The sequence below is a fragment of the Oreochromis niloticus genome, linkage group LG6 (assembly GCF_001858045.2).
Source record: "Oreochromis niloticus isolate F11D_XX linkage group LG6, O_niloticus_UMD_NMBU, whole genome shotgun sequence".
NCBI classification, from domain to species: domain Eukaryota; kingdom Metazoa; phylum Chordata; class Actinopteri; order Cichliformes; family Cichlidae; genus Oreochromis; species Oreochromis niloticus.
In genome coordinates, this window is record NC_031971.2 from 24377152 (window position 1) to 24394777 (window position 17626).

At 41.5% G+C, this 17626-nt stretch overlaps 2 protein-coding genes across 2 annotated transcripts; one reads left to right on the forward strand and one right to left on the reverse strand.

Annotated features, from left to right (window-relative positions):
• Positions 1-267: 267 nt before the first annotated feature.
• Positions 268-1957, forward strand: smdt1b (single-pass membrane protein with aspartate-rich tail 1b). Its single transcript, XM_003447876.5, has 3 exons — positions 268-466; positions 1365-1524; positions 1709-1957. The coding sequence occupies exons 1-2, from the start codon at positions 305-307 to the stop codon at positions 1500-1502; spliced, it is 300 nt and encodes a 99-aa protein (XP_003447924.1). The 5' UTR covers positions 268-304; the 3' UTR covers positions 1503-1524; positions 1709-1957.
• LOC102077678 (TRIO and F-actin-binding protein) lies at positions 1805-17432 on the reverse strand. The gene is made up of 19 exons (XM_019360178.2): positions 17280-17432; positions 15066-15226; positions 13120-13286; positions 11870-13002; positions 11371-11510; positions 10191-10356; positions 10024-10104; positions 9183-9215; positions 8869-8937; positions 8598-8687; positions 8242-8336; positions 6852-7160; positions 6521-6656; positions 6138-6372; positions 4737-4848; positions 4451-4610; positions 4151-4264; positions 2374-2460; positions 1805-2266 (listed from the first exon to the last, which is right to left on the reverse strand). Exons 1-19 carry the CDS (start codon positions 17430-17432, stop codon positions 2120-2122), a joined length of 3588 nt encoding a protein of 1195 aa, XP_019215723.1. The 3' UTR covers positions 1805-2119.
• Between the last annotated feature and the right edge of the window lie 194 nt (positions 17433-17626).

A 17626-nucleotide genomic window follows, 5' to 3' on the forward strand; every position in this document is an offset into this window, starting at 1 on the left:
ATCTTGATATTATAATAAGTGGATATCTGTGATTGGTTGGTTGTACAAAGGTTTACTGTGTTAAATATGAACATAGTAAATAGTTCCGTAAATTATAACTAAAGTTTAAAAGGCCCTTAGTGACTTAAGCTATGTGTAATTTACGGCCACATGTATCTATCTGTAGCAGACTATTCAACTATAATATTAATAGATTAAGATGGAATTACTCAACATTTACCTGTCAAACCGCAAGTTACGCCCATACAAGGCATCCCAGTCCCACCCTTAGAAGCGTCCCATTACCGTCACAAATACAGGAAAAATGGCGGCGAGTATGTTGCGGCTCCCGCTGCGACTTTCCTCCAGAAATATGGGGATAATGACCCGTAACACCGGCTTGAAGACCTCAAATATACCCAGGACGACTCAAAGCAGGACCGCAGTGTCCACGCCGTCTGGAGCAATTCTACCGAAGCCGGAAAAAGTGAGTTTCTAACGTCCCGTTTACAGAGGCAGCCGACCGGAGTTTATGAGTGGGCGGGACAGCGGTGGATTGACAGCAGCTTTGACGAATAGAAAGACAGGATATCCACTGGACATGTTAAATCAGCCAATGAACGTTTGTTTTGTTAAAAGGAGAAAGCTGTTAAAGGAAATAAGTCACTAATTTAGTAAATTCAAAGATCGTTTATTATTAAAAAGCTCGTTTCATTTGGGGAACTGTAGTGTTGTGTCGTTTAAAAATACGTCCACTGGACAGTCGTTAATCTCGGCGAGTAATTTATATACTTGAAGCCTCAACTCGTCGATGTTCAGGCAGGACATGTCCTATTGGTCGCGGAAAAGAAAGGCTGTTTTCATATCGCAATAAAAACACAAATGCACATTAATAAGAGAAATGGACATTTAATGATCGATGGACGGAAACTGCCGTGAGGTCAAGGGCTAAAATGATCTGCTCTGTAACCATACACACTTCGTCCACTCTTTATGGGCCTTCTACATTTTTATATGATTCTCTGCTGGAACCTGCTTTACGACTGGCTGAGGGCTGTTAACTCGAACACACGTATTCATATGGAGATACCCATTGACCATGCTTTACGGAGCCAAGTCAAGATGACTCAGAATAGAGCTTCAGTGTACGGATGTAATGAGCCGATGATATCAGTAGTGCTTTTAGTGAAAGCATTTTGTCTTTCAGATATTCAGAGTTTTTTTTACCTGGAAATTTGCAGAAACACAGCTCTGTTACAACCAATCTCTCCTGGATCCAGCTGTGCCACAACACCTGCAGAAAACCTAGTTATGTTTAGTGATCTGAATAGTTCTTGCATCCTCTTGGTTTAACCATAACTTTTCTCATTGTTTGATTTTTGCAGACACCCTTTGGTCTCATCCGCATGACATTAGTGGTGGTGCCTTTCCTTTATGTGGGAAATCTGATCAGCAAGAACTTTGCCGCCCTCCTGGAGGAGCACGACATCTTTGTCCCTGAAGATGACGATGACGACGATTGAGCTAACTCTGGAAAAGTAAATGGTAAAGTTCAAGTGCTTATTAGCCACACCTTATGCAATCTTTAAGCATTGAGGCTGGGACCTTTAGTCACAGTCTTCTCCTGTGTAAAGGGTGTGTCAGCTGCATGTCAAAGGAAGTAATCTGTGACATTTTTCCAGTGATGACAACTGTGTTCTGTTTTTTGTTTTTTCATTTACATCCACAGGGTGCTTTGTAATATTGACTGAAAGCATACCAGTCGGCACAAGGAAGATGGGGCACTTTGTCTTCCAAATAAATCCCTCTGTCTCCACCCTCTTCCTTTCTCTCTTCTCTAATATTTAACTTGTTTTGCCTTTAAGAATTTATCAGAAATGTCATATCATGTGAGGCTACCACAACTGCTAGTTTTGGCCTCACTCCTGTTTGCATGTTTGTGTGTGACCAATAAATAAAGAGTCTCTTATGTGGAAAACACTTGTTGTTATTTAATCTTAACACCCATCATTTTTAATTCTGGCTCATCTTAGGCTTATCAAGTCATGATTACATATATTGCTTTTTCTTTTTTTTAATATTGGCTGGTTTTCTTTGTCAGAGTACATTTTTTAAGGCTTGTCCTCGTAGGTCAGGTAGGTCAGGTCTGTCTTGCTCCCTCCTGAAGGGCAGCGTTGGCCAGTCTGAGGTGTTCATTGAGTGAGCCCATCTCCAGCTGACCACGCCCCCTTGTGTCACTTAACTCTACATACGCCTCCTTAAAACGCTCATAAGCGACTTCTTTCTCCTGGAATAAGGACAGACATGGTAAGCATAGTTAGGCCATTTAATTGTACAAAATTTTTAATGTGTATTATTTCTGTGTGATAAAAGAGATTAGACTGTAAAACATACCTTTGTAAGAGATTGCACTTCATTTTGTAGACAACTGATTTCTTTTTTAAGATACTGAACTTCATTTTCTTTTGCTCTGAGTAGAGTCTGTAAGACATTAAACACAACCTCTTATTCAGTAAAAGGACTAGATGTTACAATCCCTGATAATGCATTGCTTTACATGGAGAAAATCTTGAGGGATGGCTGTTATGAGGAAAGGAAACTTCACCAGTTTGGGACACATCGTCAGTAGTGGACCTTGGATTCATCGGGTGTTTCGGCTATTATCACTAGACACCCTCATCCAAGGAGACCCTGCCAGGGTTGATCAGGCCCCAGAGTGTGTCACTGGTTTATGTTAAATTGTTATTTCTCTTCTTCTTTCTTTGGTTTAGTTTTCTACAGTTTATTTTCTTTTATCTATTCATTGCAACTAAGACATAATACTTACCTCTTTAACATTTATGGAGCCTCACTTCTTCAAAGGGATAGAAAAGGTGATAGAGAGAAGTAAGACAAAAGGGACAAGATAGGAGAGAGCAGAGAGGAGAGCCGGAAGGGGGGCATCCGATCTGGCTTCCCACACCTCCCCGCCAGATCGGGCTGTACGCTCTATCTCCCCACTGCCTCCCAGAAAAGGGGAGAAGAGCGAAAAAACCCATCAAATCAAAAATGCAGAGCTGCCTGCTATGGTGACTCATTGTAAATAAGGAAGCAGCTGAAAGTAGCTTATCTTACTATATTAATCTAATTCATTTGACTATTGTCGTTTTTTTAAAACAGAGTTTACACAGTTCTTTAAATTTCAATGCGCTCACCAGTCACTTTACTAAGCACACCTGTTCAACTGCTTGTTAGCACAAATATCTGACGTGTCAACCAAATGCCAGCAACTCAATGCATTTAGGTATGTAGACATGGTCAAGATGACCTGCTGAATTTCAAACTGAGCATCAGAATGGAGAAGATAACTGATTTTTAACACTGTATAGTTGTTGGCATTTTCTGAGTATCTTTAAATAACTGTTGATCTACTGGAAGTTTCTCGCACGGCCCTCTCTAGGATTTACAGACAGTGAGTGAGTTCCATTTCTCTGGGAAAAAATGCCTTGTTGATGCTAGATTACTTTACTATGATAGGAATCAAAGTCACCTGAAATAATCACTGATTACAACCAAGGTATGTAGGTATGTCTGAATGCACAATATATTGAAACTTGAAGCAGATGGGCTACAGCATCAGATGACCACAGTGTGTGAATTGTAGCCTGGGCTCACTAAAACTAGACAAAAGAAGATTTGAAAAGCGTTGCCTGGTTTGATGAGTTTCTGCAACATTTGAAGAATGTTGCAGAAACATCTGAAGACATCTGAAGAAAAGAAATGATTCAAACGCATCCCAGATGTGCTTAGATTCATGAGTCGATTGATTCAGCAGAGATGCGCAGGATGATGATGTACTTTATTTCAGCCTGTAGGTGGCGATATGTACTGCAGCTGAATGCTCAACAAAATTGAGGCCAGGAAACAGGTGACAGTCGCCACAGGGGGTCATTAAATCAGGATACAAGGCAAAAGAAAACACTTTGATCCATTTGTTTTTATGGAGTGGGTTCAAAATCCCACAGAACATAGATCAGATGCTGTTGTGAGGTTCCCAGTGATGACAGTAACGTCAACATTTGTCCTTTAACATTTCCACACAGCTATAAATAAAGTTGGTTTGAGTGGGGGCAAAGACATTTTTCAGCTTATCTCTTTTCACATAAGAGAGAAAAGAAACTGTAATCAATACCTCTAATTCTGATGCAGCGCGCTCAGTGTTGCAAAGGGATACCACATCCGACCTCTGACCTGTGATGAAATACCGCATACGGCTGATCTCTTCTGCCAGTTTCGCCTTGAGATCCTGGAATAGAGATGTGTAGCTCAGAAATAAGAAGTATTACAATGTATGTGCTTCTTTATTATGTTTCCTCAATATGTAACCTTATAAGAATAAAATAAAGAGGATGTGAAGGTCATCGTTTCACTTTCTATCACATCAAGTTGTTCTGTATTCAAATTCATTTGCAAACAAAGGCTGTGCAGAAACCTGGTTCTCTCTTCTGAGCTGCTCCAGCTCCTTCTCCTTGCGTCCGAGCTCGGTCTCTCGGCTCTTGCTGCTCTGTTCAGTGCGGTCCAGCTCCAGGCACTTCTGAGAGTAACGTTCTGACAGCACATCTAACTCAGAGTGCAAGACGTCCGCCTGGAGCCTGGCATGCACAAACACACGAGTTGTGAGGTTTTTGTGACGTCTTAATTATAATGCATCAAAACAGGCGTGCGGTCAAGTGTAGAACATCTCCAGCCTGCAGCGAGGAGGGCTATGGTACACTTACGCCTGCCCTCGGCATGATGAATCCACATGTGCTGCTCCTGCAAACGACTTCCTGGCCTTCTCCACTTGCCTCTCCAGCTCTTCTCTGTGTGCTGTTCTCAGTGCCTCCATAGCTTTTGATGAACAGTTAGTTAGCTAGTTAATGCATTTAGTAAACAGCATTAAAACAAGAACAGCAAAATGTAGGCTTGCAGGTGACAGCAGCATCAGTAGGTAGTACTGTATACAGTAAATACCGCATATTCTATTTTTGCACCACTGTTTTGTTGCACTATGACTTCAAGACCAGTTCCTCTTTTGTGTACATGCTTGGTATTAAAAGTAAATATGATTCCTTTATTAAAGGGGCTCAGCCTTCATCCTGTTGGTATAACACTGGGGAAAGCCTGCTATGCTCATGAAACCCCTTTTGTAATGAACTACATTACAACTTGAGACCGTAAAAGAGCTGTACTTGTTTGTGTCATGTCTCTCTGATGAACTGAGATCACCAGTCATCACTGGTGCACTGTTTGTGTTATTCCAGGAGCCAAATATGTGAGTTCAAACATTCTTAAATCTGTACAGTGCTCTTTGTTGTGCACAGATAATGTGCACAGCTGCATTGTGGGTGGTTTCTGTGGTTATGTACCCACTGGTTGCATGGTGCCAAGTTTAAATGCATTAATCAGTTGCATGACTGCACAAAGGTCGAATATTAGGTTTCTCATATGTGTGAGCTGATGATTTCTTGACTGTCATGTATCAGTCAAGAGATGTTAATTTTACTAAATTGCCAATCAATAAATGTCTTTTTTTGCATGGAATACGTTTTAGTGCAGGTCCCTAAAAAGTTTAAGTTTATATGAAAGAATGAATTAATCAATTTCTTCACTTAGATGACGAATAAAGAAGTGTCATTTCAGTGCGGTCGTTTAGCACTGTCTTTCTGCTATTCTCTTAATAAAAAACTTAAAACTCGTCCTCGGTAGGTCTAATAATGGCTGAAATGATTTGTGCACAGCTTTAATCTTTTCCAGGATTTAGTCTGAGCCGTAAGAGGGAATTCGTAGAAAACACCTTCACTGGATTAACTGGCTAAGACAGTGGATGGATAGTTGCATACTGCCTTACGGTCATAAATTAATGGTCCTTCATACCTTAAGCAAGATCTTTATTTTCAAAAGATTAACTTTCAAAGTAAATTGGAGTCTAGTATCTTCTCTAATATTGTGAGGTTTAGGACTGAAGGAATTAAATCTTGATAAATGATATGGCTGTGTAACATGCATGTAAGGGACCAAGGGCTAAGATTCATAATTATTTTTTTCAGTTAAAATAAATACAGCACCCTGCAGAGAGCAAAAAGCAAATCCTCATGTTTAGCTGAAGCTGCTGTTGCTGTTGATACTCCGTGACTCACCTTTAGCAGCTGCTTGGCTCTCCTCCTGTAGCATCCTGTCTTTTTCCTCTTCCAGCTTTTTTATCTCCTTGGCATGCTTCTCCTGCAGTTCCTGCAGTGCTTTCCTGTGTGCTACTTCCATGGCCTCCAGTCTGGCCCTACAAGGTGCCCCAGTGCCACAGGGACTCTCCACCTCTATACCCATGGCTGCACGCTCCCTCTTAATGCTCTCTACCTGCTTTTGAAGAAAAACAGCCTGGGAGATTGTTTTATAGAAAATATGTAGGGGTAGAGAGGGAGGAGGGGAAAAAAAGACTGAAATGCGGATCCCTGTTGGATAATAGTATAATTTTCTTGCCCTGACTCTGTGCATCGCTTTTTTAAAATTGAAAGTTCTCTCCTACCTCTTTTTGCAGTGCTTCAGCTGTATTCATTGTGATCTGGGAGCCATTTATGGATGGAGGAGCCTCCTTCATGTTTGATGTATTGGTTTGTGACCCGGTGACAGACTGGTTGACCTCTTGAGGTGGTGAGTGATCTCTGTGGAGAGTAAGTAGAGATGCAGATGCCTGTGCGGTGTTTGACTGATAAGCCTGTGCGCCTATGAGAGACTGTGCGCTCATGTCCTGAAATGACATTGTCTCAAATTCTGCCCACTTCCTGTTAACTTCAGAGTCCATAGTTTCAATAACAGGCACAGGTACACTCCCCTTTTTCAGCTCCATGGACTCCCACCTGCTGCCCATCTCATTGACGGGGTGCCCCTCCTCAAACCACTTGTTCCTCTCCTCCAGTCGTTTCGCCTGCTCGCGGTCCCAGCCCTCCCCTTCCTCTCTCTGACTGGCTGGGGATAAGTCTGCACCCAGATCTCTGTCTGCTGCTTGGTGGTGGATTTCGGTCTGGTAGGAGTTTGCAGCTGTAGTGGTGGAGGTGCAAGTGGCAGGTTCATAGCCCGAATCCTTGCAGGTGAACTGAGCACGGGGTTGGCATGGTGACGGCCTCCGGGAGAGGGGGTTCTCTTTCTCGCTGCCGATGTCTGATTGGCTGAGGTCCGAATGAGGGAAATACAGGAGAGTAGAGTTACACATTCAAAGAAAGATAAGAGAGACGAGGTCTGCTGCAGGCAGACCACCCAATCATAGCCGTGCTCCACAGAAATGTTCAGATCTTGTTTTTGGAGACTGAGGATTTTAGCACTATTCTAGCACTAAGTATTCACCCTGTAGGGTGTTTCTGTTCTGTCTGCCTATTAAGATTAAGAGGGACAGGGACATTTTTTCACCAGTAATTTTAATTTAATTTAAGATCATTTATTTTAACTTGATTCCAGCTTTTTATACTGCTTTGGTAATGAAATGCACAAAGTCTATGAAGGGTGCAGGTACGGTGCTAGTTAATTCTATGAAAAATAATAATATAAAACTATAAAAATAAGAAAGTAGAAAGAACTTTTGCAATGATGGTCCACAGCAAGAAGGGTTTCTTTTGGCTGGCTGGGCCTTTTGTAAGGAATTTTCATGTTCTTCCTGTGCCCGTGTAATCCAGCTTCCTCCCACAATCCAGAGACATGCATTAAGTTAACTGGTGATTCTGAATTGGCTGTACGTGTGAGTGTGAGCATGAATGGTTGTCTGCCTCTCCGTGTTAGCCCTGCGACAAACTACCTGTCCAGACTGTAACCTGCCTCTCCACAACTGGAATCGGCTCGCACCCCACCTCGACCCAGAACCGCCTTTATTTGACAGTTTCAGTGAAGAGAGACAAATCAGGGAACAAACAATCCAGCCAGACTGTTTTACACGCATCAGGCTCTAAGTTAAATGAAATGACTAAATAGTGTATATGGTTCTTGAAATGAACTCCAGTTCCACCAGCTACAACAGTCACAGTCTGCTGCATTAAGCCTAATGCATTAATAATAGTAATAAAACAATGTAATATGTAATAGCAAAACACACTGATCACATATTCTATGTGTACTAAGAATTTGGGCACATTTTGCAGATATTATTTATTTTCTGGGTATTATTACAATATGTTTACACTTTCATGTCTTCCTTAAGTCCTAAGTAAAGGATCTGAACACTTCCTGTCCCACTGTCTCCCACCATAGTGCCAGACTCACTGTGTGTTGTTCTGGATCGCCTGCTTCAGTAACTTCAACCAATTTTTCCGAATTCTGGATGTCACAGCAGAAAGAGTGAACACTGCTCCTTTTGTCTGGGGCAGATCAAAAGACACAACCGCACAACCGCACACACGCACGCACGCACGCACGCACGCACGCACACACACACACACGCACGCACGTTAAACAGGAAGCAGCCAAACATCTATTTGTCTGGCTGTGAAACTGGGAGTTGGGGGGGTGGAGGTGTGATTAATTGACAGTGTGGTCGTCTACTGAGCAACACCATTAACAAGTCAAATTTAATTCAATTTTATTTATATAGAAAAAGCAAAAATGCTGTAAATACATACTTGTATTTGGAGTCCGTAGTTCTTGTCCACATCACAATCTGACACATTCACGCAGGACGTCAGCTCGATCTCTCCATCCAGGTCATCTGACTGCAGCACAACAAGAGCAGCATAACTTTAGCTGAGTCAAATAAGGTCACAGTTCTCCCCAAACAATTCATTTTTCGGGAAACTGATCTACTGGTATCAAAAAACAAACTTCATAAAGTCTTTCTGAATGTGCAAACACAGCACACCAGAAACTGCTTTAGTGTCACACATTATGTCATACCTCCTCAGCCTCTGAGTCTCTGTAGTATCTCAGCGAGGTGTCACCGAGAACAAACCAGTGTTTCCTCCACTGTGGAAAGCACAGTAAATATGGGCAACGATGAACTAACTGCTGCCATGAAAATCAAACCCATTCATTGGCATTCATTTCTACAGTATGTAGACTCTTTTCAAGATGTTTCACGATGGTGAGTCACATTCGTGGTGTTTTGAGCCGGTCTGGCAGGTTTTATGAGGATGTGGTTACAGCTACAATTAGCATCTTAGTTAAATATAATAAGATTTATTTAAAGAATATTTAAAGAATACCTTTACCTTGCCATGTTCATCCAGTCTGGACATCCACCCCTTTGAGAAACAACATCTGCAATTAAAGCGATACGAGCAAACAGAATGAAAGAGCTCTGTTTGTGGTTTGTCTCTCACACTTCATTGTGAAACTAGAGGAAGCGGAAACAGTCGGAAACAGACGACTGCACTCTTGAGATAACTAATATAGATCGACGCATGCGGCGAGGTGCAGATAGAGAAAAATACAACTGAACAGGAACATTCAAAGAGGAAGATGTGTAGTTTCTGAGAACCATCAAACTGTCAGAGGGAGAAAGGAAGGGAAAGGGGAACCAACGGTACATTACTAGAACGATAGTATCAACTGAAAAATACTCACCATGTATGACGATGTGATCCATTGTTATCGTAATATGTGTGGTAGAGAAGGAAAAATAGAGGAATTAGGTTGGAAGAAGTGCCGGATGTGATATGTAAAGAGGATGTCATAAAGTCACACACATACAGAGGCGCTTACATATGGAAATGCTGAGTGAACTACTAAAAAAGTTTTCAACAGTGAAACAGAAACAGTTTTGAACATTTCATTTCGTGGTCATTCATCAGTGTACAGTGACTCAGCTGTTTTAGTCATGACACCACAACCCTACAAATACAGGAAACAGTTAACTGAAACCGTCCTGGAACCTATTAATAAAGATGATAAATCAAATGAACATGCTGCCCTAAAACACAGAGTGCTAGGTAATGACTTCTGCCTGCAAGTGTGTGTCCTTGCGAGGGGCTGAAATACATGGATGGCCTATTTTCCTCCAAATGCTCGTGTGATATATACAGACGCAGGAAGTCATGAGACAGTGCTCACCTGTGTCTGCAGGCGTTCAGGAGGAGCCGGACGCTCCTTCACCTTGGAGGATCTGTGTTTTCCACTCTGGCTATCTGAGGTCTTTGATGGATTAAACAGACAGGACTTTCTTACCTTTTTCAACACGGCTGTCTGTGATAAACATGCCTGCAGTGACTGCACCTTACCTGTGTATGAAGAGATGCTGCCGATCGTCTCCGAGACGATCGGCCGTTCTCAGAGTCTCGACATTTCTCCCGTCTGTCTCTCCCTCTCTCTCTGCCTCTCCCCCTCTCATCTGACTCCGGCCTTGAACTGTAGAACTGGCTCGATCTGTCTATTTCATCTTGATACCTTACAGTTAAAGTGTAGAGGAAATGAAAAGAGGAAATGTGTTTTTAAAGTGAACTTTTGCAGACCTCTGCAAAAGCTTCAAGAGCATTTTTATTTTCTCAGGCCATAAATTAATGCTGTCAATTACCACATCAGATAAATACATATCTTCAAAGAATTTTCTGCCTACTAATTTTCCAGCTAGTGAAGGAGTTACGCACAAGTCGTGCACAAGTCCAGACTTTAAGCACTAAGTGAAGCAACTGAACAAAAGTATTGCATTAACTGTTTATGAATTACAGCCATTTTTATACAATTTTCAGAGAGTGCAATGGAATGAGGTCACTAGTGTTTACTGGTGATGTGACTGCTCATAGAAGTAGCAGGATGAATTGAGCATTTACAGGGCTATACTCTGTGGTCAGGTTCAGCCGAATGCTGAAAAATTGATTGGACAACTCTTCACGGTGCAAATGGATAATGACCCAAAACATACTGCACAAACATCTCAGTTTCTCAAGGCAAAGATTCAATGGCCAAGTGAGTCAGCTGATCTCAACCTAACAGAGCATGCCTTTTTTATTTTTTTATTTTTTTAACTGAAGCCAAAACTGAAGGCAGAGAAAGCAAATAACAGCTACCAGGTGGCTGCAGTAAAACTACCAGAGCATCTGAGAGGAGATAATTCAGGCAGTCACTGACTACAAAGGATTTTTATCCACTAGTTCCTTTTGGTAGCAGTTAAGTAGTGCAAGGGTATACGGAGAGAGAGAGTATATGATTTTGGTGCCTGCAACATTACAACTGAAGATTTATAAGGTTTAAAGTGTGGTAAGAAAACTTCAACTACAACTGCTAAAGCCTATTTTTGCTACCGTGTGCATTTCAGAACCTCTGTCAGTCTTGGATGAGCTGAATATTTCTGTGTCCAACCACATTTTGGTTTCTGTCTAAGCATTTAGGTAAGCCCCAGTTACGTGTTTAAACAGATGCAAGTGCTCAAGACCAGCAGTGATACAATGCCACATCACCAACCTGTATGTCCTGAGTCTCTGGTCCCTGCATGGACTGGGACTCTGGTTCCTCAGCCTCAGCCCTGGAAACTCTTCTTCTGACTCCACTTGGATCTTGGGAATATCAGCCAGCACTATGTAATCATCTATGGTCATCCCCACCTTAGATTTAGAAAAGATTTAGCATGTTAGCAAGACAAGCAAGACAAGACTGATTTTTATATTGTGTTTGTTAAACAAATAGATAGTTCTAAAAACTGAAGCAAGTGCAGGAGTGCCTTAAACCTGCATTCATTTCATTTTTATGGCATAATGGACTTTTTACTTTACCACTTTAAACACTTCCTAATGAGTTTATTGTGTCAGTTGCTAGTTTGGGATCAGAGTGAATTAAAGATTAAGTCTTTTTCTTAAGTTTAGTCATTCTAAGTGCCAGAAAGGAGCATTATCCACGGCATGTTCATTGGCTAACAACTCAAGGTTGACAATCAGCCAAATTCCTGCTCACACAACTTATTCACCTCCTCAGCATCTACTGCAGCCTTTTTGGGTTCAGAGATCAGCAGGGTGTCCATGCCTCGTCTGATGGCACTCCTACTTCGGTCACCTATGACTTTGTTTTTTCCTTCATCGGCTTCATCTGTTCCTGTGATTGTAGCTTGTGACAGTGATCCACCGAAGACTTGAGGGCCTGTGCCCCGCCTCGATGACGAGGATCCAGGTGAGGCTGGGATGCTGAGTAAAGAGTGTGCAGACCCTTGCCATGAGTTTTGTGGACTCAGCCTGCTGTCTCTGGAGCAGGGTTGTCTTTGTGGGGAGTGGCTGGTGCCGTAGCCGTTCCTGGATGGTGAAACGTCACGACTGTTCCGAGTTCGAGTGTTGGTCAAGCTGTTGACAGCTGTTCTTATTCGTGGGGACGGCTGGGATAGCTCGTATGAATTTTGCTGAAGAGCCGACGAGCCACGGCGGGAGATAGACTCGAGATTTCTGTACAGCTTCTCAGAGTCTAAACTGTGCCTGTTCGAAGCTTGTGATGGACTCCCTGACTCTCGACTATATACCTTTTTAGCATCATATTCACCATTCTGTGAGAGCAAAGAGCCTGCACGCCTGTGAGATGGCGTGGCCCTGGAGGGAGACGCGGTGCGAGAGGCAGTGGACCCCTTCCTGCAGGATGGACTGGACCAGCCTGATGTATGGCAAGAAGGACCATATGATGGAAGCTGTGGAGAGCTGTGAGATGAAGTATGAGACCGAGTCTGACTCCTACAGACGGAGCTCCCTCTCCGAGCTCCCACAGGCGATTCGGTGAGGTTGTAGCGTTCTGGACTCATAGAGCTGTGACGTGTTGGAGAATTTCTCTGTGAATCTCCTCGTCTAAAGTTTGAGTGGTATGTGTATCTCTGCGGGGATTCACTTCTCCAAGTTTCCTGCATATACGTCTCCTGATTTCTTCGCTGGGAGGGCACTCCGAGGTTGACGTTCCTGTAAGGGACGCAGGCCTTGGGCTCGGGAACATAGTTGCTTGGAAGGGGATGCCCCCTCTCGTAGTAACGAAACTGACGTTTTTTGGCCTCCTCAGTCTGCTGCTCACCATCACCTCTTCTGTCGGGAGAGAAGTAGCCACTCTCTTGTCCCCTATCTCCCCAGGACTCTGAAAATCAAACATCATTGCCTTAATACTATACATAGCTCATCAGAGAGCATTATCTTTCTGTGAAAAGCTCATGATGGAGCTTAGTTCTAACTGGGAAGCATGCCTGTGACTGACCTGACGCCTGACGGGACCTGTTTCTCCCTCTCCTCTCATCCATCCAGGAGCTTTCAGTGCCTTGTGGGGGAGAGGAGTCCAGCCGTGTCATTTCTCTTTGAGCCACACAGTGCCGCTCCAAGCTGGGGGATCGGCCCCTCTCTGAAGAGTCCAACTGATTTGGAGAGCTGGGAGAGGTAGCAGACAATCAGTCGATGGGCGATAAATTGTTATTTGAATGCATCTAAAGTGTTTGCTCAAGTTAGTGAAGAAGTGCTTCAAGAACGTCTCTACACATCCGCTGTGCTGTCAGTCTAAGATTTCCATCAGCTTTGGCTTTCATTAAACCCTTGGCATTAAACAAGGAAGGAAAATAATGTTAATCTTCTTTTTCCATACAGGAACTATCAGAGGAACTCAGAACTCAATTATGCTCAGCAGAGGAAACCATCAAAACAGCCCCTGCTCATGTGGTATTTAATTTTAAGTACAAGAATTTTGGGGGTCAGGCTTGCAGGGCTGAAGGATTAAGACTGATCACGTATTCATTTCATGGATTAAAACCATCTGTAGGTTATATATAAAATATATATTTCTATAAACAGCATTGATTCTTTTCATGCGTCGATTAAGTTACTTATTAATTTAATTATTAGCTTAATGAACTTAATTATTAGCATTATTAATGTATTAGTTAGGTGTTATCATGTACTTAATTCATTATTTATATATCATTACTCCTTCTTAGTATGCCATTTATAAAAGCAGATGTATTCTTAAGACCATCTTCAAGTTTTAACAGACTTTTCAAATAAATATAAAATGCTAGAGGAGTGTGTAGAGACTCACCGGTGCTGCTGCAGCTGTGATAAGAGGAAAAGACTCAGTGTACCGAATATAGAGCCTGAGTTCTAGTCAGAGACTCTCTGAGATCACTACACTGTGGGAGAACAGTGCATATTCAGTGATTTGAACAGAAGCCCTGAGTGCTATGGTAATTATTATGGAAATATGATGAGAGCAGATTTCTGTCCACACAGATAGAGTGTATAAAACACAGATGTAATTATTAAATTTTATGATGATAATTATGCACCCGTTTCTATGCTGAATTGCCAGATAGGGAAGCTCACTGTGTCTGCACTATCAATAAGCAGATCAGTTATCATTATTGTGGCACCACAACATCCAGCGCCATCAGCAGTCAATCAGGTCCTCTTCCTCCTGAAAGCTCCACTTAGTCTAAACCTTTTCCTCAAAAGTTGAGAGCTCACCAAAGCAAGAACATTTAAAATATCAAGAACTATAAATCGCGTGTTTTTTAAACTACCAGCACTTTACACTCTGGAAGCTAGGGATCAAGTGAGGTTTGTGGTTTACTGCCAGCGGTACTGGCGCATTGTACAAAAATGGTGAATAAAAAAAAGGAGGACCAAATTCTTCCTCCAAATTCCTCAACTTCATCTCGACATCTTGAGGCTTGATCCTGGGATGAGGACTGAAGCCACAGTTGTCTAAGGAAAACCACAAATTTAAATGAACTCTACCAATACTGCCATAAAAAGTGATCAAATATGTATCCAGAATTATGCCAGAAATGACCAAAACAGTTTGGTTGAGGTGAAACTTTCTAAGGGACATTTAACCAAATGTTAATGAGGGTATAATTTGACCCTGTGTGGATTTGAGAAAATCCAAAATAAATTAAAACTTGTGCGGCCAGCTCTTGTTTTTAAAAATCTATACAGTGGACATTACAGTTCACATTATTAAAACCCCAGAATTACCATGACATTCACACCCATGATGAGTGAATGTAAATTTATGATCACAACTCCATGATTGAGCTAATGGATGTTATTGAGCTGGCCAGTCAGTGATACTCGTTCACTAACCCAGTGTATATAGTACAGGCAGGTTCTTGGTAAAAAGTGGTTTCTTAAAAATGGGACACTGGATACACTCACCTGGATTGTATGTCAGTATCACAGATATTAAGTTCCCACTCAGGACTCAGACTGTGCTCTAGACTCCACTCATAGGTCCAACCGCCTCTGACATCATCACTACTGGCACTTGTGGTCACCTCAGACAGGGCACGTGTGTCGTCATCATCATCATCTGCATCCTGGTTTGTGGGGAGCAGAAACATATCTTAAGCATTTGGATTAACAGTGCCAATTAGATATTTAAAAAAAGAAAAATGCTGTAAATCAGAATGTTTTGTCTCTATTTTTGAAAACTATTTAAACTCAAAGTAAAATTGTTGAAACAATGTCTGCTTTTTTAAAAACAGTTCAGTAATAACATGTTTCAGTGGTCCTAACTGGGATAATTCAACCAATTTAAAACCAAAAAATGACAGAATTCAACAAATTTATGGAAACCAAAATTGTCAGTTTGGCATAGCGACTGCAGCCTTGTCTAATTTGACTTATTCTGCAATTGTTAAAAAATATTTAACCTCCTAAAAGTGCAGGTTTCTCAGTTATTTGGATTTACAATAAACCAGCCAATGCTTATATCTAATCATGACCCACTAAAAGCTTCATACAGCAACTATGTGATGGCATCTGTCTACTCACTTTAAAAATCAAACAAGTCACAGCAAAACAAACTGATTTTTATACAAAAGTAAAAAGCAAACCAACTTCCTGAGTCTGAGCATTAACACAAATTCCACTTACTGTCACTGATCACTGACCTTCAGGTAAATCTGCTGTCAAAGCTGTGTAGCTACGTGTAGCCACTTCTGTCTTTGCTTCTCCAGTCGTTCCAGCTAAGCCAACACATCTAGCCTGCACAGGACGTAACTCAAGCTAGTCTCTGGACATGCTCATCATTATTTCATTGCTCCAGTGCTTTTGCATCACCAGAACTGCCCACTTACTGTCTTTCTTATCATTATCTCGATCTCTCCTTCAGGTCAGCTTCTCATTAACACAAAACTTTTTTTTCTCTCATTTTAGCTCCTGAACCTCTTCCTGGATGCAGGAATAAATAAAATGTATCTGTTTTTCTCTGTTTTCACTTGAAAATAAAATCTACATTAGAGTCATGATGTTGACTAACATAAGTTTCACAATGACATTGCACTGAATAATAAGTAAAGTGGGCCGGTGTTGCACGAGGATATGTGCCTGCATGTGTAATATGGGGATATCAGATTACAACCGATTCCCTAAGGATGGTAATGAGCTTTCATTAATTAATGATGCAGAATCAAATGCCACCATTCTTCTCCCACCTCCACAATTTTATCACTTGGTAATTGTATTATAGGCTGACATCATTCTTGTAAATTGCTATTTTAATTTTTTTATTTTAAATGTCTATAAAAATGTCGTATAAGCAAAGAATCTTAGCGTCTGGGTAGTTTTGAAGCCAGCCTGAACCTTGACAACATGTCAAGCCTTTGGTACACAAATATATAGAACTGTGCAATGTTGACCCTGTTTTGCACCCTTCATATGAATTATAAATATGGGCTGGTTACCTAGGAAACAAACCAAAATTATGTTGCGCTTATGAATTGTTTTTGAACTGTTGAACTGAATAAATCACAAAAGAATGGATCTACAATTTTCATCACCTCAATGAGGGCTTCCAGTCAGAGACCATGAGGGTATGGCGGTATATCTGTGCTAATCAGAAAGTTCTTCTTTACATCCGTGTTAATCCAAACCTGACCTTTTACCTTTTGGATATAAGAATTCATAGCTTCATCATTTTCAAGTTTGTGGATAAATTGTTCAAAGTTTTATGAAAATTGTTTCTTTGGCTGCTTCACCATAACAAATGATCTGCCTCCAACCTTTGCCTCAGTTCAATTCAATTTTATTTATATGGTGCCAAATCAAATGAAATCAAATTAAATTAAAGACCCTAGAAAATAGTAAGTAAAGTAAGACTTACAAGTTTTAAGTCATTGTAATAAGGCTATTCTGTGAGACCATAAAAACCTTTAGTTTCCATTCTTTAGTACCTTTAGCAACACAAACATGACCCTTGCTCCACATTTGTTTTTTGGGGGGAAATGCTCAAATTCCTCTTCTAGGTTTAAAAATTTGTAAGTGGCCTTGAGATATGATCAGCTGAACGATGTTTTATCTTTAATTTAAAGACTTTGTACAGACCCAGGTGGCTACACAGAAAGCACAGTAGCTGATGTAGCTACATACCAGCCCCTCCGAAGTATCCTGTTGTGCAGCATCTGCTGCAGGAGCGCTGCTGACGTGCATGTGATCTGGCCGCAGGCAGGAGCTACAGCGGGAGGGGTCAAAGGTGTTGGGCTGGAACTGGCAACAGTAATAGTCTTCAGCAGGGGGCGACATGATCCTGTAGTCCGAAGCTTAGGGTGCACATTTCCAGACACATTACTGCTCTAACTCCATTTGATTGACTGGCTTCATTGGACCTGGAGTGTTGTTATTTCCCAGGAGGCTCTTAGTGGGATCTTGGTGGGAGTTCATTAGCATAAACACAATCAAAACAATTGAATACTTATTATACTAATTAAGCAGACTTT